Source organism: Scyliorhinus torazame, chromosome 16 (genome assembly GCF_047496885.1).
Source record: "Scyliorhinus torazame isolate Kashiwa2021f chromosome 16, sScyTor2.1, whole genome shotgun sequence".
Lineage (NCBI taxonomy): Eukaryota > Metazoa > Chordata > Chondrichthyes > Carcharhiniformes > Scyliorhinidae > Scyliorhinus > Scyliorhinus torazame.
In genome coordinates, this window is record NC_092722.1 from 177,367,085 (window position 1) to 177,392,147 (window position 25,063).

General features: G+C 45.5%; 1 protein-coding gene across 3 annotated transcripts in view; it reads right to left on the bottom strand.

Moving 5' to 3' along the window:
* Positions 1 to 25,063, bottom strand: part of pdcd4b (programmed cell death 4b) — a 54,822-nt gene that overhangs the window by 24,528 nt on the left and 5,231 nt on the right. For all 3 annotated transcript variants that reach the window (XM_072479519.1, XM_072479518.1, XM_072479517.1), the window contains 3 exons: positions 19,325 to 19,621; positions 7,147 to 7,241; positions 5,955 to 6,068 (listed from right to left, as the gene is read on the bottom strand). In XM_072479519.1, coding sequence (XP_072335620.1) covers positions 5,955 to 6,068; positions 7,147 to 7,241; positions 19,325 to 19,621 — 506 coding nt within the window. The remainder of the gene's footprint in view (positions 1 to 5,954; positions 6,069 to 7,146; positions 7,242 to 19,324; positions 19,622 to 25,063) is intronic.

The following is a 25,063-nucleotide window of genomic DNA, read 5'->3' on the forward strand; positions in this document are numbered from 1 at the left end:
AAGAAAAACGACCCAGCTCTCTGCCGTAAAGAATTCCACAGATTCACTGCCCTCAGAAGAAATTCCTCCTCATCGGTCTTAAATGAGTGACCCCTTACTCAGATTATTCTGTCTAGTCCTAGACTCTCCCACCAGAGGAAACATCATCTCAGCATCTACCCGTCAAGCCCCCCGACAATCCTATACGTCTCAAATAAGGTCACCTCTCATTCTTCTAAATTCCAATGAGTACAGGACCAATCTACTTATTTTAATAAACATTTTATTCAGGTATTTATGGTTTTGCAACAACAAAATAAACAATGTACATGAATTTATAAACATAGTGCAAAAGCAGTCTTCCTCCCTTACAGGTCCCACCTTTACTAACTCCCTACTCTAAACTAAACTTACCTTATTGACCCTTTTAAAAAAGGACCATGGAATAAAGATGAGGAGACACAAACACAAACAGGAATCTCGGGAGGACCATCATTTTCACTGTCTGCACCCTCCCAGCTAGTGACAACGGGTGCGCGTCCCACCTCCGAAAATAGTCCTTCATTTGGTCTACTAGTCGGGCCAGATTTAGCTTGTGCAGTCGTTCCCATTCCCGCGCCACCTGGAAGCCTAGGTACCGAAAGCTTCCCCCTACCACTCTAAACGGCAGTTCCCCCAGTCACCTCTCCTGCCCCCTTGCCTGGACCGCAAACATCTCACTGTTCCCCATAAGGACCAAACTACTCAACCTCTCAAGTAAATCCCTCCATACCCAGATTCAAACCACTTCATAGCAACTAGCAATGGTATCTCTACAGCTGCTCTATTGCTAAATAAAATAATATTGCCATTGCATTTTGAAGGCTTCCCAATTTATGGATAATTTCCACAACTTGAATCTACACATTTACAATTAAGAATGGAACACGGTGACACGACAGAACTGCTGAACTACACTATTGTGCAACTTCAAGCATTCATGCATGGACTGTGGGTGCCACTGCCTGTGCCAATATTTCTTGTCCACTCCCAATGGCCCTCAAGGAGATGGCGGTCAACCATTTTTGTGCAGTGTAGGTACACCCACAGTGCTTTGAGGGACGAAGTTCCAGAATTTACCCAGCGATGAAGGAATGGCAAAATAGTTCCAAACAATGGGGTGTGACTTGGAAGGAGAGCTGACAGGTGTTCCCAAGCATCTGTTGCACTTGGTTCTTCTTGGTGATAAAGGTAGAGTTTGGAAGGTGCTGTCGAAGAAGTTTTGGTGAGTTCCTGCAGTGCACCTAGATGGTACACACTGCTGCCACTACAGGTGTTGGAGGAAGTGAACATTTAAGGCACTGGATGAGGTGCCAATAAAGTGGGTGGCCTTGTCTGGATTGTGTCAAGCTTCTGGAGGGTTGTTGGAGCCACACTCACCCATGCAAGTGAAAGAGTATTCCATCACACTCCTGACTTAAGAACAAAGAACAAAGAAATGTACAGCACAGGAACAGGCCCTTCGGCCCTCCAAGCCTGTGCCGACCATACTGCCCGACTAAACTACAATCTTCTACACTTCCTGGGTCCGTATCCTTCTATTCCCATCCTATTCATATATTTGTCAAGATGCCCCTTAAATGTCCCTATCGTCCCTGCTTCCACTACCTCCTCCGGTAGTGAGTTCCAGGCACCCACTACCCTCTGCGTAAAAAACTTGCCTCGTACATCTACTCTAAACTTTGCTCCTCTCACCTTAAACCTATGCCCCCTAGTAATTGACCCCTCTACCCTGGGGAAAAGCCTCTGACTATCCACTCTGTCTATGCCCCTCATAATTTTGTATACCTCTATCAGGTCGCCCCTCAACCTCCTTCGTTCCAGTGAGAACAAACCGAGTTTATTCAATCGCTCCTCATAGCTTATGCCCTCCACACCAGGCAACATTCTGGTAAATCTCTTCTGCACCCTCTCTAAAGCCTCCACATCCTTCTGGTAGTGTGGCGACCAGAATTGAACACTATACTCCAAGTGTGGCCTAACTAATGCCTTGTATTTGGTGGACAGGCTTTGGGAAGTCAGAAGTGAGTTACATGCTGCAGAATTCCCAACTTCTGACCCGCCTTGTAATCACAGTAGTCATATATAGTATGCCTTGATCAGTTGAGTTTCCACTGTGATAACCACCAGTATTCAGCAATGGTAATGCAATTGAACATCATGGGGATGGGATCCCGATCATATTCACTTTTGCTGGAGATGGCCATTACCTGGCACTTGTGTGGCACAAGTGTTACTTGCCATTTCTGAATTCAAGCCTGAATATTGCCCAGGCCTTGTTGCATGCAGGCACAGCCTTCTCCAGTATCAGAGGATTTGCAAATGGAACCCAAGACAGCACAATTGTCAACACATCAGGTGTTGGAGGACGATCACTGATGAAGCAGGTGAAGGTGCTTGGGCCCAGAGCATTACTATGGGCAACTCTAGCAGCAATGTCCTGAGGCCATGTTTAGCTGGCACCAACCACAATTTTTTTGTCTGGAGAAAAAGGAAGATGAGGGACTGGAACACCCTGCTACAAAATCTACTATGTATTAAAAAGTAAAGAGTGTCAAAACTAGTTTTGAGCATCAATATATAAAATTAATGCTTGGAGTGTAAATACAGAGCCAAGTTTTTCTGAATTTGAAGATGGCCACCAAGCTCCACTATAGCTTCCAGAAAATATAATTCACTTTTGACTTCCATACAGCAAACAGTGCTAAGCAGTTAGAAAGAATTTGTTTTGTACAACGACCACCTGTGGATAATTCAATTCGGAAATGGGATATGGAGTAACCATTAATATACAGTCCAAAGATTAAATGGCACATTAACTGTAAGAGCTCAAGAGAGAGTGTGCAATAGCTAAAGCAGAAATGTGTAGTAGTCCTAAGAAAAACAGAACCAAATCAAGTGATGGACCATTCACTGCTATCTTGCCACTGTGTGCTGTAGCAGGAAAGCAATCAAGTCAGGGGGAAGCACAGCTTTATTAAGGTTCAAGGGAGTACAGCAAGGATGGATGGCTTCTACTTTAATGCCAGGAGCATTACAAGGTAAGGAGTGATGCGTAGAATTGTGATATAGTAGCCATCACCGAAACATGGTTGAGGGAGGGGCAGGATTTGCAGCTCAACATTCCAGGATATAGAATCTTCAGGTGAGTTGGGAGAGAGGATAAAAGAGGAGGAGGCATTCTACTATTCGTTAAGGAGTCATTTACTGCAGTAAGGAGAGATGATATCTTGGAGAGGGGATCAAATGAATATTTGTGGATAGAGTTTAAGAATAAAAAAAGGGATAGCCACATCGCTAAGTGTTTATTATAGACCCCAGGTAGTCAGCGGGAAATTGAGAAGAAAATGTGCGCACAATTTGCAGAGATGTGTAAAAATAACAATCGATGATTTCAACTTTCCCAGCATTAATAGTGTTAAGGGCTTAGATGGAGTTGATTTATTAAAATGTATGATAGGTGGTGAGGTGGTGGTGGGGGAGCATTTTAGCGATAGCGGCCACAACATGGCACAAGTTAAACAAAGAAATAGACACACTCAGAGAAGGCGGGACATGGTAAGAGTGAGGGAGGCTTGGGAGATATATGAGGGCCCCGGGATGGAAGACCTAACTGATTGTTGGTCTTGCTCCTTCTGAATTCCTTACAGATACAAAAACGAATGCTGGTACTGATCCCACTGAGATTGCCCTCGGTGTGCTTGTCGCAGCAATGCGAGCAGACACCAAAGACGACAGCATGGCCAACACAGGCTGGAGACAGCACCACATGCAGGGAGCCGCCGCACACTAAGACCCGGCCGCCCATTAGATTGAGGAAGGGGCTAGAAGGGGAGGCCAGTGAAGTGTCAGAGTGTACAGGAGACGTGCTCCAATGAGCTGACCAACAGCATATGCCGCAGGAGATGGTCTCAACAATGCGGCACCTGTGCCACAACCTTGCGGGCATGGCACCCTGTGGAGGAAGAGGACACCCGTTCCCAGTGGCCGTGAAGGTTACTGCAGCCCTAGATTTCTGCAACACTGGGTAATTCCAGGGCGAAAAAGGGGATGTGTGGCATTTTGCAGCCATCAGCGCACAGGTATATCCAGGAGATGACAGATGCTCTGTATGGCCACTGGGAACGGGTAGCACAATGGTTAGCACTGTTGCTTCACAGCACCAGGGACCAGAGTTCGATTTTCCAGCTTGGGTCACTGTCTGCGTGGAGTCTGCAGTGGGGTTCCTTCGGGCGCTCCAGTTTCCTCCCACAAAGTCCCAAAAGACGTGCTTGTTAGGTGAATTGGACATTCTGAATTCTCCCTCCGTGTATCCAGGCACCCGATTGTGGCGATTGGGGGATTTTCACAGTAACTTCATTGCATTATTAATGTAAGCCTACTTGTGACACTAATAATGATTATTATGTCCAGGCATCAGAGTTAAATCACTTTCGACCTGGATCAGGCCCACCAAGGTGACCGGTTGCTGGATTCGCTGCCATCATCAGGATGCCGGAGGTCCAGGGGGTCATCAATGATGTCACCTGCATCAGGTGTGAAATGTTTTAATGGTGAACATTTTAAATTATACAGATTTCCATTCCCCCTCCAGCAGAGGGGCGAGAACTTAACCTTGCAGCTCGTAGGGCGGCACATGGCGCAGTGGTTAGCACAGAGACTATGGCGCTGAGGACACTGGTTTGAATCCCGGTCCTGGGTCACTGTCCCTGTGGAGTTTACACATTCTCCCAGTGTCTGCGTGGGTTTCACCCCCACAACCCAAAGGTGTGCAGGGTAGATGGATTGGCCACACTAAATTGCCCCTTCATTGGAAAAAAAATAAATAATTGGATACTATAAAATTTTAAAATAAAAACCTTGCAGTTCGTAGGAGGTTCATCTTCTTCCTACATTGGGTTGGCGGTCCTCCCGATCATGTTGCCTGCACTCACTGCAGCTGCCCCTGCCTCCCAGGCGGCTGCTGACCTTGCTGCTGGTTCTCCGACCCCTTTGGGGGAACATGCCACCCTCCGCCGTACAGACGTCTGGCACGGTCGGCATCCCCAAAGCGGGAAGCAGGTCTCCATGCTGCCATCTTCGTGTCTTAACTGGGAATGAGTACTGAGCGGTCATTTAAAAGAAGCTCTCTCTTGTTAGCGGCAAGCAGCTGAGATGCGAGGTGGGCGAATCAGACAGCGAGGGAGTTAAGCATGGGGGCTCAATTTTTACACCAAGTGTGGTTGAATACAGGTTGCGATCTTACTGTTACAGCCGACACGAAGCACTTCGCCAAAGAGTCATTTTTTGGCATGAATCGCACTCGTGAAATTTTGAAACTAGTCTATTAATGAAGCATTTAATTAAATGGTTGCTTCCTGCACATGACAAATGCATTAACACATGCTGTTAAAAATACTGAATTAGGGCGGCACGGAGGCGCAATGGTTAACACTGCTGCCACGGTGCAGAGGACCCACTGTCCGTGTGGAGTTTACACATTCTCCCAGTGTCTGCATGGGTCCAACCCCCACAACTCAAAGTTGTGCAGGGTAGGTAGATTGGCCACTCTTAATTGGAAAAAAGAATTGGGTACTCAAATACTGAATTAAATGTTAGTAACTACCTATCAACACACTTTTTTAAAAAGTCTATTATTTTGTGGAGTGTTTGAGCAAATATGAGCAGCAGGAAATGAATCAATTGAGCAAATTTAGTGAAAAATATCTTGCCCAAGGCAAATTAAATATCACTGTCAAATTCTCTCATGCATCCACCCAATAATTCTTTAACATTACTTCCTTTCTGTAAGGATAAAACATCCATAAAATTATAAATGACTAATCTTTAAAAATCAGCACATAGAAAAAAACTACAAAGCTTAAAAAGTAAAAAACCATAACAATTCCAAATAACTCCACTCACTTTTATAGTAAGTTAAATATCGGAATACATACCAGAACCTCATTAGTATCTCCATGTTCAAAGTATTCTTGTACAATTGGAGTCACGGTTTTCTGAAAAACCCCTTCATCTAAGGGTAGAACCACTGTTTCGTACACGCAATTCTCCTGTTGAGATGTACAATAAAACTAAGATTTTGTCATCCAGTGGTACTGTAAACTGAAAGAAATGTCCTCATTCAGAATATTTGGCACTCTGTTGATACTAGACGGAGACGCATGATGATCTGCTCATTAAAGAGGAGACAGTGCTTGAATTGACATCAGCCACAGAACAGAAAACAGGTTGATTTAAACTTATGGTGGTTCTGTAGATACTTTGCTTTCTCCTCCACATCCCCTTAAGGCTGTGAACTGCTTGTAGAGAACGGAATGCCTTCAACTTCCAAACTTTTCACTTGTCTAATGTTATTAATTTTATGGAAGGAAAGACAATTGTCCCCATCCTTCGGACCAGATAGCAAACCTAGCCCCGACTGGTCTTTCGGGTGGATATCAAATATCTCGCTGCACTGTTCAAAAAGTAGGAAGTTCACTCCGTTCCCTGGTCAAATCTTGCCTCAACTAATACCTCCAAAAACAGTTAACTATGTGTATTTCACAGCGCTTTGCGGTACCAACTATGTATAAAACAATTAATACACAGAAATTGCGACTAATTCCAGTCAATGTTCAGCTTGGGGGCACTGAGGCCTTGTGGTGACCCCATCACTGAGTTATGATGAACTATTTCACTGCAGACCAGGAAACTGCATACCTCAGTAACACTTGCAGTGAATTTATCCAGAGTATTTTTGGGTATATGTGGGATATATGTGGTAGAAAGCTAGATCAAACGGAGTGATCACATTTAATACGCTCAATTCAATTCTAAACTCCACCTGTTTGTGTATTTGTAGAGTCACCATCTTCAGCACCGCTATAGGGAAACAAATTAACACTGACCTTCACCCAGAACCAGGAAGCGAGGTGTACTTTGGGAGATGGAGGATGTTTCAACCTACCAACTGTACAAATTATTTACTTTCAGCAAAATACATTATTCCTTTCTTGGCCATTAAAGGAAGTTTGAAAAATAAGAGGAACCTATCAATATACACCTAACCACAAGTTATTTGATAAACCATGACCAACAAACAAAGCTTCAATAAAAAAAATAATAAATCTGATGCTAATATTCACTTACCTGATCTTCATCATAATTGGGATCTCGGACATCCACTTCCTCCAGATCATAAACCTCACCAGGTGTCCCCCAGACACCTTTACCTCCTGCTCCACCTACCAACAGAATGTGAACGTTGGATAATTTAAAATAAGAGAGCAAATAGGTGTTTACCGCTTTTAAATCCCAAATTTTTGCAGGCTTTCGGAACTCAAATCTGGAGCTTGGTTAAAAATCAAATTAGAAATCTATTCTATTCCCAGCACAATGGAGAGTACAGATTGAAGTGACATTTGATGTGAAACAAATTAGAGTAACTGCTAGCCAGTCTAAACATCGCTCCTATTCCAGTTGCATTTTATTAGGTACAACCAGCTCTAGAATTTTGCAACTTCAGTGGAAAATAATTTTCAAATATTGGTCAAGAAACAAACAAGCTCTGGATTTTTATTTTCATACCATAAATATATATTCCAGTTAACTCTAAAACAAAAAAATGTTTATTAACTAGGTTTCCAATGCTCTCCACTTTCGTGCAATCATGGTTACTTGATTCCTATCGCATCTTGTGCAGGATCAGTATATGGTCAGTTTAATATGGTTCCTGCAAAAATAATTACTACAGCAAATGTATTCCTGTATGTTTTTGACATTATAGGAATCTTTTGCATGGTTTTACACCAGATATTTTAAAAAATCACGATGCTTACAAGCATCTGTGGGTAACCCTTTTGAGCCACGGAGATGTCACAAGTTAAGTATCATCTTTCCTCACTGACTGGTGCAACATTGATAAATCACTTTTCAAACTTGAGACACCCTCTTGGCTGTATTTATACCCAGCCGTAAACACTGCATTTTCAACTAGTAAGGACATGTATGAATAATTCTCCACCCAACTATCCAATTTTTAGATGCTGCTCCCAATAATTAAAGCTGCGATCTACAAACTATGATCATAAATTCCAGAATGTACCCATCACTGATTTCCCCAAGTTGCACTAAAAGCCTCTTTTCACTCCCAAACAACTTGCTTCCTCTCACTCACCGATAAATTATGAACTCGCTTGTTAAAAAAAATGACAGATTCAAAATTACGTCTGATCATTTATGTACATTAAAAATCTCCACATAAAATTCCCTGCTAACCTCCTCCAGTCATTCCACTCAGGTAATTCCCATCTATGATCTCAATAAATTATACAGCCATTTCAACAAAATTCTACAACACATCTATAATCATATGAAATATATGGATGACTGATGGGTTAGTTAGAAATGTCTCAGGGGACTTCCGGATACCCGCACATTCGGCGGCTCCCGCTAAAACGGACTTTTGGGCTCTCCAGAGGAGCCCCAACGGCAATTTTTTTCGACGACATCAGTGTGGGAAGGTGAGCAAGGTCCCCCTCCATAGTATATGGATTGGACCAGGAGTGGAGCGGTCAAAAAAGCGTTTTTGGAGCAGCGAAAAGTGAGAGGGAGAAAAAACAAGATGGTGGCGGGCGGAGATCAAGTGGCATGGGTGCAGGAGCAGCAGGAGTTTCTCAGGCGCTGCTTTGAGGAGCTGAAGAAAGAGATGCTGGCGCCAATGCTGACGGCGATCGAGGGGTTAGTGGAGACCCAGAAGGCCCAAGGCGCGGCGGTCCAGGAGGTGCGGGAAAAAGCCTCGGAGAACGAGGATGGGATCTTGGGCCTGGCGGTGAAGATGGAGGCACACGAGGCGCTGCACAAGAGGTGGGCGGAAAGATTAGAGGACCTGGAGAACAGGTCGAGGAGGAAGAATCTTCGGATTCTGGGACTCCCTGAAGAAGTGGAGGGGGCCGATGCCGGGGCATATGTGAGCACGATGCTCAACTCGCTGATGGGTGCGGGGGCCTCTCCGAGTCCCCTGGAGCTAGATGGGGCTCATATGGTCCTGGCGAGGAGACCCAAGGCCAACGAGCCGCCAAGGGCAGTAGTGGTGAGGTTTCACCGTTTCGTGGATAGAGAGTGTGTCTTGGGAAGGGCCAAGAAAGAGCGGAGCAGCAGGTGGGAGAATACGGAGATTCGAATCTATCAGGACTGGTGTGAGGAGGTGGCAAAGAAGAGAGCTGGTTTTAATCGGGCCAAGGCGGTGCTCCATCGGAAGGGGGAGGGGTTCGGAATGCTGCAGCCAGCGAGATTGTGGGTCACATTTAAGGATCGACACCACTACTTCGAAACGCTGAGGAGGCTTGGACCTTTATACAAACTGAAAAGTTGGACTCAAACTGAGGGTTTGTGGTTGTGGGGGGGGGGATGTCGGTTGTATACAGGGTTTTAACTATGCATAGGGAATGTTCCACGGGTTGGGTGATGGAGATAAGGCCGCAACAGGAGCGGCGCCAGAGGGGGCGGGGCCAGCTCAGGAAAGCACGGGCTTTTTCCCATGCTAGAGAAGGGGGGGGGGGGGGGGGGGTGGAGGAGCGCACACTGATTGCTGGGGAGGGGGGATTCCCACACCGGGGGGGGGGGGGGGGGGGGGGGGGGGGTCAATGGGATGGCAGGGGAGGCCGGGGTCAGCAGGAGTCAGCTGACTTACGGGAGTGTTATGAGGGGAGCAAAGGAGCTAGATACGGATCTAGTGGGGGGGGGGAGAAATAGGGTTGCTGCTGCATTGGCCGATGGGGAACTGGAAAGAGTAGAGGTGGTCGGGGCGGGGGTCCCCAATCTGGGGGACTGGAGAGTGCGGGAGGCGTGGGCACGGGACTGACCTAGAAAAGGAGATGGCTTGTCGGCAGGGGGGGGGGTGGGAAGCCCCTAATCCGGCTGATAACGTGGAATGTGAGGGGCCTGAACGGACCGGTTAAGAGGGCCCGAGTGTTCGCGCACTTAAAGGGACTGAAGGCAGACGTGGTCATGCTTCAGGAGACACATCTGAAGGTGGCAGACCAGGTCAGGTTAACAAAGGGATGGGTAGGACAGGTATTCCATTCGGGGCTGGATGCAAAGAACAGAGGGGTGGCAATACTGGTGGGGAAGCGGGTGTCGTTTGAGGCCAAGAATATTGTAGTGGACAATGGAGGTCACTACGTGATGGTGAGCGGTAGGTTGCAGGGGGCGTGGGTGGTATTGGTAAACGTATACGCCCCGAACTGGGATGTTGCTGGATTTAGGAAGCGCATGTTGGGGCGGATTCCAAATCTGGAGGCAGGAAGCTTGATAATGGTGGGGGATTTCAACACGGTGTTGGACCCAGCATTAGATGCTGGCACACCAGCTCCGTAAGAGGATGGCAGAGAGGGAGATAGGTGGAGTCAAGGATAGCAGGGGAACTACGGTGCGGAGTGCGGTGAAAGTAAATGAGGCATTTAAGGACTTTTATGAGGAGCTGTACAGATCTCAGCCCCCAGCGGGGGAAGAGGGGATGCGACGATTTCTAGATCAACTGAGGTTTCCGAGGGTGGAGGAGCAGGAGGTGGCTGGTTTGGGGGCACCAATTGGGTTGGAGGAGCTGGTTAAAGGACTGGGGAGCATGCAGGCGGAGAAGGCCCCGGGGCCAGACGGGTTCCCGGTTGAGTTTTACAGGAAGTATGTGGACCTGTTAGCCCCGTTGCTAGTGAGGACTTTCAATGAGGCAAGGGAGGGGAAGACCCTGCCACCGACAATGTCCAGGGCGCTGATCTCTCTGATCCTGAAGCGGGACAAGGACCCGCTGCAATGTGGGTCGTATAGGCCGATTTCGCTCCTCAATGTGGGTGCTAAGTTGCTGGCAAAGGTGCTGGCTACGAGATTTGAGGACTGTGTCCCGGGGGTGCTTCATGAGGACCAGACGGGATTTGTAAAGGGCAGGCAGCTAAACACCAATGTGCGGAGGCTCCTAAACGTGATTATGATGCCATCGGTGGAGTGGGATTATCTCTGGGAAGTGTTGCGAAGGTTTGGGGGGGGGGGTTTATCAGCTGGGTTAAGCTCCTTTATAGAGCCCCGGTGGCGAGTGTGGCTACGAATCGGCGGAGGTCGGAGTATTTTCGGCTGTATCGAGGGACGAGGCAGGGGTGCCCCTTGTTGTTTGCATTAGCAATTGAGCCGTTGGCCATGGCATTAAGGGGGTCCAGGAAATGGAGGGGGGTAGTCCGAGGGGGAGAGGAGCATCGGGTGTCGCTGTATGCAGGCGACCTGTTGCTGTATGTGGCAGATCCAGCGGAGGGGATGGTGGAGGTCATGCGGATCCTAAGGGAGTTTGGGGACTTCTCGGGCTATAAGCTCAATGCAGGGAAAAGTGAGCTCTTCATGGTGCATCCAGGGGACCAGGGAAGAGGGATAGACGACCTACCGTTGAGGAGGGCGGGAAGGAGCTTTCGGTACTTGGGGATCCAGGTAGCTAGGAGCTGGGGGGCCCTGCACAAACTTAATTTGACGCGGCTGGTGGAGCAGATGGGGGAGGACTTCAAAAGATGGGATGTGTTGCCACTCTCGTTAGCGGGCAGGGTACAGTCGATTAAGATGATGGTCCTCCCGAGGTTTCTTTTTGTGTTCCACTGCCTTCCTATTATGATTACCAAGGCCTTTTTTAAGCAGGTAGGTAGGAGCATCATGGGTTTTGTGTGGGCAAACAAGACCCCGAGGGTAAGGAGGGGGTTTCTGGAGCGTAGTAGGGACAGAGGAGGGCTGGCGTTGCCGAATCTGGGTGGCTATTATTGGGCAGCCAACGTGGCGATGATCCGTAAGTGGGTAATAGAGGGAGAGGGGGGCAGCATGGAAGAGGTTGGAGATGGCGTCCTGCAAAGGAACGAGCCTGAGGGCGCTGGTGACGGCACCGCTGCCGCTCTCGCCGACAAGGTACACCACGAGTCCGGTGGTGGCGACAACGCTAAAGATCTGGGGGCAGTGGAGACGACATAGGGGTGAGATGGGAGCCTCGGTGTGGTCGCCGATCCGGGAGAACCATCGGTTCGTCCCAGGAAGGATGGACGGGGGGTTTCGGAGCTGGCATCGGGCAGGGATCAGAAGGATGGGGGACCTGTTTATAGACGGGACGGTTGCGAGCCTAGGGGCGCTGGAGGAGAAGTCTGGGTTACCCCCGGGAAATGCGTTCAGGTATATGCAAGTGAGGGCGTTTGTGAGGTAGCAGGTGAGGGGATTCCCATTGCTCCCGGCACAGGGGATTCAGGACAGGGTGATTTTGGGTGTATGGGTCGGAGAAGGCAAGGTTTCGGCGATATATCAGGAGATGAAAGAAGAGGAGGCGGCTTCGGTAGAGGAGCTGAAGGGCAAGTGGGAGGAGGAGTTGGGGGAGGAGATTGAAGAGGGTCTGTGGGCTGATGCCCCGAGTAGGGTTAATTCCTCTTCCTCATGTGCCAGGCTCAGCCTGATACAGTTTAAGGTTATTCACAGAGTACATATGACAGGGGCGAGGCGGAGTAGGTTCTTTGGGATGGAGGACAGATGCGGGAGGTGCTCGGGAAGCCCGGCGAATCACGCCCACATGTTCTGGTCGTGCCTGGCACTGGATGGGTTTTGCGAAGACTATGTCCAAGGTGGTGAAAGTCCAGGTCAAGCCAAGTTGGGGGCTCGCATTATTTGGGGTGGCGGACTAGCCGGGAGTGCAGGAGGCGAAAGAGGCCAGTATTCTGGCCTTTACGTCCCTGGTAGCCCAGCGGAGGATCTTGCTCATGTGGAAGGACGTGAAGCCCCCCAGTGTGGAAGCCTGGATAAATGACATGGCAGGGTTCATTAAGCTGGAGGGGATAAAGTTTGCCTTGAGAGGGTCTGCGCAGGGGTTCTTCAGGCGGTGGCAACCGTTCCTAGACTACCTCACGGAGCGTTAGAATGAGGTCGGTCAGCAGCAGCAACCCAGGGAGGGAAGGGGGGGGGGGGGGGGGGGGTTCCTAGGGGTACTTGTAAAAAAAGCATATGGGAGGGTTAATATGTGCGGGAGAAACCCATTGTATGAGTTCTGTATTATGTTTGATTGATATGTTTATGTTGTGTTCTGTTCTCTTTTTCTTTTCTGTTACGGGGGGGGGGGGGGGGGGGGGGGCTTAATTGGTTGAAAATTTGTGTTGGAAAAACTTTGAATAAACATATTTAAAACAAAAAGAAGAAATGTCTCAGGTGATATTCTAGGATTGCAACCAAGACTCCAGTTCAAGGGCCAATCAGAGCAGATAATTATTAGCCTGCAATTGATGTGGATAATAGCATTAGAAAGTGAAAATGCTCCATTCCCTAGCATGGACACGCTTTCCCACTTCCAGTTTGAAAATAAATATTAGCTGCGAGCACCTTGGCAACAGAATAGGTATTTTCTGGATTAAATGGTGACTTCAGATAGTAGGCTTATTCCCCCTCATGAGACCAATCATTCCTTTTCGATCGGTGACCAAAATGGAAATTTGGGAATGGAATTGGAAAGATATCCATAATATAAACTTCAGCCATCAGACTCAAATGAAAAGTCGCCATAATCCCAGTTGGCTGATTGGTGATGATTTCACCAGAGGGTCACCACACCTCGGGCAAGGAGTAAGGTTGGGAAGGCAGAGTTTTGATGAATAACTTCAGCCAGTATGGGAATTTTACTCACGCTGTTGGCCTCACTCTGCATCACGAACCAGATGAAGCTAAACCGCCCACCAGTATCAAATCATACTGTGGCTAATAATCCATTAGGATTATAATTTTAGGCCAAATGCTCTCAGAAGCAGGGAACAGCATGTGCAACACCTCTGAAAGCAAAGCTTCTTGAACCCAAATTCTGTTGGGGTTATGTCCACGGTTGAACAACCCGGGGAGACCCGAGGGAATCAAGTCACCAGAGTGCCACCATCAGTCCTCTCTTGCGATTGAGGACCACAGCAACCTATATCCCACCTGTGGAGAGCTGTGGACAATGAGACACCAATATCAGCAGGTGCAGTGGCAGTTGTTGGCAAGGCACCCACAAGAGGCCAAGGATCATTGTGGGATCCCAACCAGAGAGCATGCTATTTTGGATTTAGCATTGTGTAATGTGATGGGATTAATTAACGATCTTGTAGTAAAGGATCCTCTAGGGAAGAGTGATTATTGCATGCTTGAATTTCAAATTCAGTTTGAAGGCAATAAACTTCAGTCTCACACTAGTGTTCTGGTATTGAACCAAGGTAATTACAGAGGTATGAAGACAGATTTGGCCCTAGTGGACTGGACAGAAAGACTACAAGGAGGTAAAAGATAATATAAAGGCAAAAACTAAGGCATATCACATTGCAATGGTCAGTGGCAGGCTTGGGGATTGGAAAACTTTAAAGGCCAACAAGGGTGACTAAAAAAGCAAAAAAATATATATATTAAGAAATGTAGCTCAAAATATAAAAAGGGATAGCAAAAGTTTTATAAGTATAAAATAGAGACTAGCTAAAGGCAATGTTGGTCTCTTAGGGGACGAGGCTAGGGAGTTAATAATGGGGAACATGGAAATGACAGAGATATTATTTTGCCTCAGTTTTTACGAAGGGACACTAAACACATCACAATAATGCAGATTGTTGAAAAGGAGAAACTTAAAACAATCGTCATCACTAGAGCAAATTAGTGGGGTTAAAGGCAGACAAGTCTGTAGGGCCAGATGGGATAAATTCTAGGAAGTGGCAGCAGAGATAACGGAGGATTTGGGTATAATATTCCAAAATTCCCTAGATGTGGAGAGGTTCCAGTGGATTAGAAAAAGGCTAATTTAGTGCCCCGTTCAAAAAGGAAGAAAGGCAGAAAGTAGAAAACTATAAACCCAATAGTTTGACGTCTGTTGTTGGAAATTGATAGAATCCATTTTTAAGGTAGTAACGAGACATTTGGAAAGTCAAATCGCGATCCATCAGAGTCAGCACTGTTTATGAAGGGCTAAGTGTTTGACTAATTTGCTGGAACTCTTCGAAGATGTAACAAGCAAACTGGATAATGTGGGTCTTGTAGATGTAGTGTATCGGAACTTACAGAAGTCAAGTCATTTAATAAGGTTCCACACAAAAGGTTAACAAACAAGCTAAGATCCCATAGGGTTGGGGGCAATATATTAGTTTGGATAAAAAAAATTGTCTGACCAATTCTGTGGATAAATAGATCATCTTCTGGTGTGCAACAGGGTTCGATCCTTTGTCCCCAACTATTTCCAATCTATATTAATGACTTGGATGCAGAGATAGATTGTACTGTAGCCAAGTTTGCAGACTACACTAAAATAGGTGGGAAAGCAAGATGGAATAAGAAATATACAAATAGATATGGAGAGGTTAGGTGAGTGGGCCAAAATTTGGCAGATGGAATTTATGCATTTTGGTCGGATGAATAAAAAAGCAACTTATCTAAATGAAGAGAAACTTCAAAATGCTTTGGTGCAGAGGGAACTGGGTGTTCTCATACCTGAATCTCAGAAAGTTAGTGTGCAGGTGCAGCAAGTATTAAGGAAGGCAAATGGAATTTTGGCATGTATTACTAATGGAATAGAGCAAAACGGGTTGTTGCAATTGTATAGGGCATTGGTGAGACTGCACCTGGAATACCATGCATAGCTTTAATCCCCTTAATTGAGGCAGGATGTAAATGCATTGGAGGTGGTTCAGAGAAGGTTCACTAGATTGATTCTAGGGACGAAGGATTTGTCTTCTGAAGAAAGATTGAGCAGTTTATGCCTACGCTGGAGTTCAGAAACTACAGACAGTCGCGAACATAGCCCAGCTCATCACACAAATCCGCTTCCCATCCATGGACTCTGTCTACACCTCCCACTGCCTTGGGAAAGCAGGGAGCATAATCATAGACCCCTCCCACAGGAGTTATTGTCTCTTCCAATCTCTTCCATCAGGCAGAAGATACAAAAGTTTGAGAACACACACCAACAGATTCAAAAACAGTTTCTTCCCCGCTGTTACCAGACTCCTGAATGACCCCCTTATGGACTGAACTGATCTCTCTACACAGCTTCTCTACAGTTGTAGCACTATATTCTTCACCCGATGTCTATGTCTTTACACCGTGTATCTATTGTATGTCCTGTTTTTCATGTATGACGCAATCTGCCTGGACTGTATGCAGAACAATACTTTTCACTGCACCTCGGTACATGTGACAAATCAAATATAAAATCAGAAGAATGAGGAGATCTAATGGAGGTATACAAGGTGCCAAAGGGGATTGGCACAGTAGACGTAGACCGGATGTTCCCCTTGTTGGACATTCTAGGACGAGAGGCTAAGGGGTGGCAGAACTAAAACAAAATTGAGGAAGAATTACTTCACTCAAAGGGTTATGAATCTGTGGAATTCTCTACCCCAAGAGTGCAGTGGGCACCAGAACACTAAACAAATTTGACGAGCTAAATAGGTTATTAGTAGCGGGATGAAGGATTATGGGGGGCAAGCTGGAAGGCGGAGATGAGACAGAGATGAGATCAGTCATGATCATATTGAATGGCGGAGCAGACTTGAGGGGCTGAATTGCTCCTAATTCTTATGCTCTGGTGTTCAAAGGTGAATGAAAGCAGGATGGAGATTGTCAAGTGGGGGGAAAAGGCCGGGCTTCCAGCAGCAACTCTCTTATCTGATGACTGGTCCCTCGAGGAATCCTCCCAGAATGGCCACTGACAAATGTGACAGGTTTTGGTGGGCAGCCTTCCACGGGCACGGGAAAGCCATGTTGCTTCCATTTCATCTCTCAGCCACCACTAAATTGTGGCGACTTCAGAGATAATGGGTGTCAATTTAATTTTTTAAAAATCTTTATTATCACAAGGCGGCTTACATTAACACTGCAATGAAGTTACTGTGAAAATCCCCTGGTCGCCACATTCCACCGCCTGTTCGGGTTCACGGAGGGAGAATTCAGAATGTTCAATTCACCTAACAGCAAGTCTTTCGGGACTTGGGGAGGAAACTGAAGCACCCGGAGGAAACCCACGAAGACACAGGGAGAATGTGCAGACTCTGCACAGACAGTGACCCAAGCCGGGAATCGAACCTGGTAGCCTGGAGCAGTGAAGCAACACTTATAGTGTTACCCACTATTGGCTCAGCAAGGAGTTTAATTGACATTCTGCCAGCAGCAGCCAGAAAATCAGTCCTTTCTACCCTCAGACTTGATCAGCGAAGTTTTGCTGCCTGCCGAGAGGATGATGCAGGGTCTCTCACACGGTTAAGTGGGCCTGATCATGTTCCCATCGTGAAGGGCTGCTTTTATTCTAGTCCCCGGCATCACTTGACGTTGGATTAAATCACTATATTTTGGCCACAAGCAGGTTGCATACTCACCAGCAATAAATCTCTAACTCTGGGAAGATCTACAACCAGAATAAATGGAGCAAGTCTGTCAAATACAATACAAGTTTCTACAATATAAATGGGGCAGTGAAATTCACCAAATTTAATTTTAGTTATAGAAGAAAATCAGGTTGAACTCGTAGGCCCAACACAGGCATTTGCTCCCTAAACCCTTGAATCTAATTAAACTGGGGCATAATTTCAGAATCAGAACACTTTAACTATTACAATGCACTTGAAGTTTGTTGCGAATTAAAGACGACAGCATGGGATGATTCTAACACAGGCTACTTATAAAGCAAACTGTAGTTTCCTACTGACTTACTGAAACGAATCATGAAATACCACAATTTCCTGTAAATACAATACCTGCCAAGACCTAGCAACTACATCAGTTCTAGCCAGCCATTTTATGGCTGACACCAGAGCAGGCATTCATTACAAAATCAACCAGAAGTTTATCTAAAGTAGGTTGAATAAAGAACGCAAGTTATTCAATTCATCTTTCAGACATTGTCCCTGACATCATTAACCCTTGAATATGATTTCCTCTCGTACCACATTCCTAAGATCAATCGCTACAGTCCACATCTGAAACCATCTCTCATCATTCAGTCTCTCCAAATTGCACTGTATCTCTATTCCCTAAAGCATTGATTTCAAGTACCTCTGCTCATCTAAATAGCCCCTGATGACAGTGCCTGTTCCTACACAGGCACAAGTACAATTACAAGGTGGGAAATTATGGAATAGGAGGAAAAGTAGTACACTGTATAACTGATTAAAAAGCAAGAACCATAAATTGAAAAGTGTTGCTGAAAAAAAAAGTTAAAGGAAATATGCCATATACATAAATGAGAATCTTACACCTGCCAAACAAACTTATTGAAATACCGAAAAAAAAAAGTAATGGTTAAACCTAGCTGGTTTTGTTTTACATGCAAAGAACTTGTAATCTATACCAAGCTCCACTTCTACACTCAATTGTTCTTTTTAGACTCGCGCAAATTGAGGTATCTTTAAATCCCCAATAGAATTAATTATTTTGATGAGATTTGAAATGAGGCAAGTTAATAAAATGCTATATAACAATAATTTAAATAACTGTTTAAACAATACAGCAGAAACATGTTATTTGAATTAAGTAGCCTGGCTCCTTCCTCCCTCAACAAACTGAGCAGCGATCAAACAAATAATTGCTGCAACATTGTACCGCATCAAGAGCAGCGGCATCATTTCTGTGAATGAAGCTGAATTCTAAATCATCGTATATCAAGGCAGAATTAAAAGAAGCCACTCTCTTAAGTTTTTGAGAAAATCACTTTTTGTGATCCCACTACTGGGCTAAAGTACAATAGTAAAGAGCAGATGCATAAAATACAAATCTGAAGTTTGTATTGTCTATGTAGAGGATGCTGACTCAGATTCATCTAATGTGATAAACGGAGGAAAGATATCATTGCTCTCAAGCAGCTTTAAAAACAAGCAAGGCGATTTCAGGCATCAGTCATTTCAGGCGCAAGGAAAAGTCAATAGAGTTAGGCTCTCTGTGGAGACGCTGAAGACCAGGACATTGTCAAACTATTGAAAGGAACCAATAAAGGTGACCCATGCAAGTTGTTCACCATGAAGAGGATCTCAAATACCAATGGAATTCAACTTAAAAGAGTAAGAAAGGAAGGCAAGCAAAACTAGGATAACTGAATCCTGCTTTTAAGAAAAGCCACTGAAGCAAATAACAATAGTAGCATGCAGGCTGCAAAGCATCAGTATCAAAGGATACCACGGAGTTTAATGGTCTGTTGTTTTCCTGAACACTTGTGCTTATAAAATGTCGCAAGACTTTACCTCAGCACAGCCCACATCTTCCTCCTCAAAATGCTCTGTTAGAGAGTGCATCCTTGAATGTTAATCAGTTCCAAAATAAAACCTCAAGTACTTGCCTTTCTTGGGCAGTCCTCTTCCTTTCCCCATCCGTGACTTCCTGTCCAATATTTTCCCCTTCGGGCTAGTGGGAACAATACTCCGACTATTCTCCCCATTATCACTGAGAGAATCTCCTCGTCCAGAATCTCGAGAAGAGTTTTTCCTCAAACGCCTCTTGGCTTTGGCCTTGAGCCGAGCTTCATGAATGGACGTCTCTCGTGATGTCCAGTTCCCATTGATTTCATTTGGCAGCATAATGGCTTCAGTTTGATCTTCATCTCCAGACAACATGTTACTAGTACTGTTGTCAAGTTCTGAAACAGCAAGTTGAGCCATTAAGTCAACAATGGTGTTCAACATTTAGTAAAAGTACAATATAAAGTGTACTTTTTAAGGCGGAGACTAGCACAGAAAAACAATTTACACCGGTAGCAGTTGACACTTGCACCTGCAAGATCTGTGACAATGGTGAATTTCAACTTAGCAAATGGTACACCCTATTTCAATTGGCCTGAAATATGCACACCTCCGGCGAGTTACATCACACACAGATACTGCCTGCAAACTAGCGTGCAAGCTATTCATCGGGTCTTGTCCAAGATAAATCCAAACACCTACCAAAAAAAACGAAATTGCGCAGAGACTGGAAGGACATGTTGCTCTTACTGAAAATATCAAACTCTTCGGATTTGGGTTATGATGTAAATGGCACTTGAAGTTTGAGTATATGTTTGCCCTCTGCAAGGTCCCACAGCGGTCATCCTTCCATTAAGTCACACAAGTGTACCACAAACTTTGCACACCTTTATCGTACTCAATCTTTCTCTCTTCATTTAAGACACTTTCCTATTTCACCAAACATTGTCACTTGTCCTGTCCTCTGATTAGATTTTTGTGGAACACCATGGGATATTTCCTATCTTAAAGGAATTATCTAAATGCAAGTTGTTAATACCTTTCTTACCAAGAGTATGGTTATTTGAGAGCTCAATACTGCAGCAAAGTACATAAATCTGTCAGAAGGCCTCTCGGCACCATATTGGCTTTACCTAAGGCAGCTCAACTTTCAATGAATTACATATACAGGTGCACACTTAATAAAGTCTAAACATGCAAATGGGTTACCAAAAATAGCATGTGATCTGATAGGTAGACCTCTTTCATGTGCAGCCTCTCCATCAGGATTTATCTTAGTTTTCTTCACTTTAACAGCATTATGGTCAACTTGTGATTTTTTTTCTCTCTCACTCTTTCTAAGCTTCAATTAGGTCACCCCTTTTCCACCACATTCATAGTGCTGAAATCAAAACTCAATCTTCTACTCATTCTACAAACAAACTTGAAAAGTGAAACTTATCAGTTCCTCTTTCCTCCATGATTTTAAAATCCAAGCACCATCAAATGGGCAGCTCTTGCTCTATTCAATTTTGGTAGCATTCTAAACTAATGAGCTTTTGCCTTTCACATCCCTTTCTCTGGTAAAACACACGAGAGGATGCAAACATGACAAATAACTACAGCACAGACATGCAAATTGGTTCCAACACAAAAAAACAATACTTTGGTTTATCCGCTCAAGTTATACATCAATTAAACCACAGGCGGAACATTCAGTACTGAAGTACTTAGTTTAATTTCTACTACCTGCTTTCATCATTCACTCAAAGCAAGCCTGAAGCTGCTTCATAGCTGTTGGTGGTATTTCTCATGACACGAGTTATCTGATCCCATATTATGTTAATATTTAACTTTTCCAGAGTTGCCTCCCTAGACGGAGGATATCAGTTGCACTCTACCGCATGTCTGGCAATGACGACATGTCACAATACGCTCTTAACTATGACAGTAAAGCTTTGGTAGGTTCTTAAATTGGTACGTCAAGGTCTAGTATAAAACAAGGTGCGACAGGGACTATAACCCATGACTTATGTTTTAATTAAAATACTAGAACACTGGGCTAATTATTTTGTTTTTTAAAAAAGCGTGAACAACAAAATTGCAAATTCACAGCCATGAGCACGGAGTTCAGTCTCAGCTCAACTTTTGAAGGACCTTGCTATTCCAGGAGAAACAGTACAGCAGCGGAAATGTGGCAGGAGAAACGCAAGATGAAAGGCAAAGAATCCCTGCAAGAACAATAGCTTAAAAATACTAAGACAACTAGTGCGGTGTGAAAGCAAGGTTCACATGTTCAGCTAAACACGAGAAATGATTTGTAACTGTATACCAGAAAACAGGAGGAGGTCATTAAACCCTTTGAGCCTGCTCTGCCATTCAATATCATGGCTTGTCCTTTATCTCGACTCCATAATCCCACGCTCTTCCCATACCGCTTGACGTCTACAAATCTATTTCTTTCTTAAATACATTCAGCAACTTGGCCTCCACGCGCCTTCTGTGGTGGAGAATTCCACAGATTCACCACCAAGTGAAGAACAAAGAACAAACAAAGTACAAAGAAATGTACAGCACAGGAACAGGCCCTTTGGCCCTCCAAGCCTGTGCCGACCACGCTGCCCGACTAAACTACAATCTTCTACACTTCCTGGGTCCGTATCCCTCTATTCATGTATTTGTCAAGATGCCCCTTAAATGTCACTATCGTCCCTGCTTCCACCGCCTCCTCCGGTAGAGAGTTCCAGGCACCCACTACCCTCTGCGTAAAAAATTTGCCTCGTACATCTACTCTAAACCTTGCCCCTCTCACCTTAAACCTATGCCCCCTAGTAATTGACCCCTCTACCCTGGGGAAAAACCTCTGACTATCCACTCTGTCTATGCCCCTCATAATTTTGTAGACCTCTATCAGGTCGCCCCTCAACCTCCGTCGTTCCAGTGAGAACAAACCGAGTTTATTCAACCGCTCCTCATAGCTAATGCCCTCCATACCAGGCAACATTCTGGTAAATCTCTTCTGCACCCTCTCCAAAGCCTCCACGTCCTTCTGGTAGTGTGGCGACCAGAATTGAACACTATACTCCAAGTGTGGCCTAACTAAGGTTCTATACAGCTGCAACATGACTTGCCAATTCTTATACTCAATGCCCCGGCCAATGAAGGCAAGCATGACGTATGCCTTCTTGACTACCTTCTCCACCTGTGTTGCCCCTTTCAGTGACCTGTGGACCTGTACTCCTAGATCTCTCTGACTTTCAATCCTCTTGAGGGTTCTACCATTCACTGTATATTCCCTACCTGCATTAGACCTTCCAAAATGCATTACCTCACATTTGTCCGGATTAAACTCCATCTGCCATCTCTCCGCCCAAGTCTCCAAACAATCTAAATCCTGCTGTATCCTCTGACAGTCCTCATTGCTATCTGCAATTCCACCAACCTTTGTGTCGTCTGCAATCTTACTAATCAGACCAGTTACATTTTCCGCCAAATCATTTATATATACTGCAAACAGCAAAGGTCCCAGCACTGATCCCTGCGGAACACCACTGGTCACAGCCCTCCAATTAGAAAAGCATCCTTCCATTGCTACTCTCTGCCTTCTATGACCTAGCCAGTTCTGCATCCACCTTGCCAGCTCACCCCTGATCCCGTGTGACTTCACCTTTTGTACTAGTCTACCATGAGGGACCTTGTCAAAGGCCTTACTGAAGTCCATATAGACAACATCTACTGCCCTACCTGCATCAATCATCTTTGTGACCTCCTCGAAAAACTCTATATCAAGTTAGTGAGACACGACCTCCCCTTCACAAAACCATGCTGCCTCTCACTAATACGTCCATTTGCTTCCAAATGAGAGTAGATCCTGTCTCGAAGAATTCTCTCCAGTAATTTCCCTACCACTGAAGTAAGGCTCACCGGCCTGTAGTTCCCTGGATTATCCTTGCTACCATTCTTAAACAGAGGAACAACATTGGCTATTCTCCAGTCCTCCGGGACATCACCTGAAGACAGTGAGGATCCAAAGATTTCTGTCAAGGCCTCAGCAATTTCCTCTCCAGCCTCCTTCAGTATTCTGGGGTAGATCCCATCAGGCCCTGGGGACTTAACTACCTTAATATTTTTTAAGACGCCCAACACCTCGTCTTTTTGGATCTCAATGTGACCCAGGCTATCTACACACCCTTCTCCAGACTCAACATCTACCAATTCCTTTTCTCTGGTGAATACTGATGCAAAGTATTCATTTAGTACCTCACCCATTTCCTCTGGCTCCACACATAGATTCCCTTGCCTATCCTTCAGTGGGCCAACCCTTTCGTTGGCTACCCTCTTGCTTTTTATGTACGTGTAAAAAGCCTTGGGATTGTCATAGAATTTACAGTGCAGAAGGAGGCCATTCGGCCCATCTAGTCTGCACCATCTCTTGGAAAGAGCACCCTACCCAAGGTCAACACCTCCACCCTATCCCCATAACCCAGTAACCCCACCCAACACTAAGGGCAATTTTCGACACTAAGGGCAATTTATCATGGCCAATCCACCTAACCTTCACATCTTTGGACTGTGGGAGGAAACCCACGCACACACGGGGAGGATGTGCAGACTCCACACAGACAGTGACCCAAGCCGGAATCGAACCTGGGACCCTGGAGCTGTGAAGCAATTGTGCTATCCACAATGCTACCGTGCTGCCCATTTTCCTTAACCCTATTTGCTAATGACTTTTCGTGACCCCCTTCTAGCCCTCCTGACTCCTTGCTTAAGTTCCTTCCTACTTTCCTTATATTCCACACAGGCTTCGTCTGTTCCCAGCCTTTTAGCCCTGACAAATGCCTCCTTTTTCTTTTTGACGAGGCCTACAATATCTCTCGTCATCCAAGGTTCCTGAAAATTGCCGTATTTATCCTCGTCATCCAAGGTAACTGAAAATCGCCGTATTTATCCTTCTTCCTCACAGGAACATGCCGGTCCTGAATTCCTTTCAACTGACACTTGAAAGCCTCCCACATGTCAGATGTTGATTTGCCCTCAAACATCCACCCCCAATCTAGGTTCTTCAGTTCCTGCCTAATATTGTTATAATTAGCCTTCCCCCAATTTAGCACATTCATCCTAGGACCACTCTTACCCTTGTCCACCAGCGCTTTAAAACTTACTGAATTGTGGTCACTGTTCCCGAAATGCTTCCTTACTGAAACTTCTACCACCTGGCCTTGCTCATTCCCCAATACCAGGTCCAGTACCACACCCTTCCCTAGTTGGACTGTCTACATATTGTTTTAAGAAGCCCTCCTGGATGCTCCTTACAAACTCTGCCCCGTCTAAGCCCCTGGCACTAAGTGAGTCCCAGTCAATATTGGGGAAGTTGAAGTCTCCCATCACCACAACCCTGTTGTTTTTACTCTTTTCCAAAATCTGTCTACCTATCTGCTCCTCTATCTCCCGCTGGCTGTTGGGAGGCCTGTAGTAAACCCCCAACATTGTGACTGCACCCTTCTTATTCCTGATCTCTACCCATATAGCCTCACTGCCCTCTGAGGTGTCCTCCCGTAGTACAGCTGTGATATTCTCCCTAACCAGTAGCGCAACTCCACCACCCCTTTTACATCCCCCTCTATCCCGCCTGAAACATCTAAATCCTGGAACGTTTAGCTGCCAATCCTGCCCTTCCCTCAACCAGGTCTCTGTAATGGCAACAACATCATAGTTCCAAGTATTAATCCAAGTTCATCTGCCTTACCCGTAATACTTCTTGCATTAAAACATATGCACTTCAGGCCACCAGACCCGGTGTTCAGCAACTTCGCCCCGTCTGCTCTGCCTCAGAGCCACACTGTCCCTATTCCCTAGTT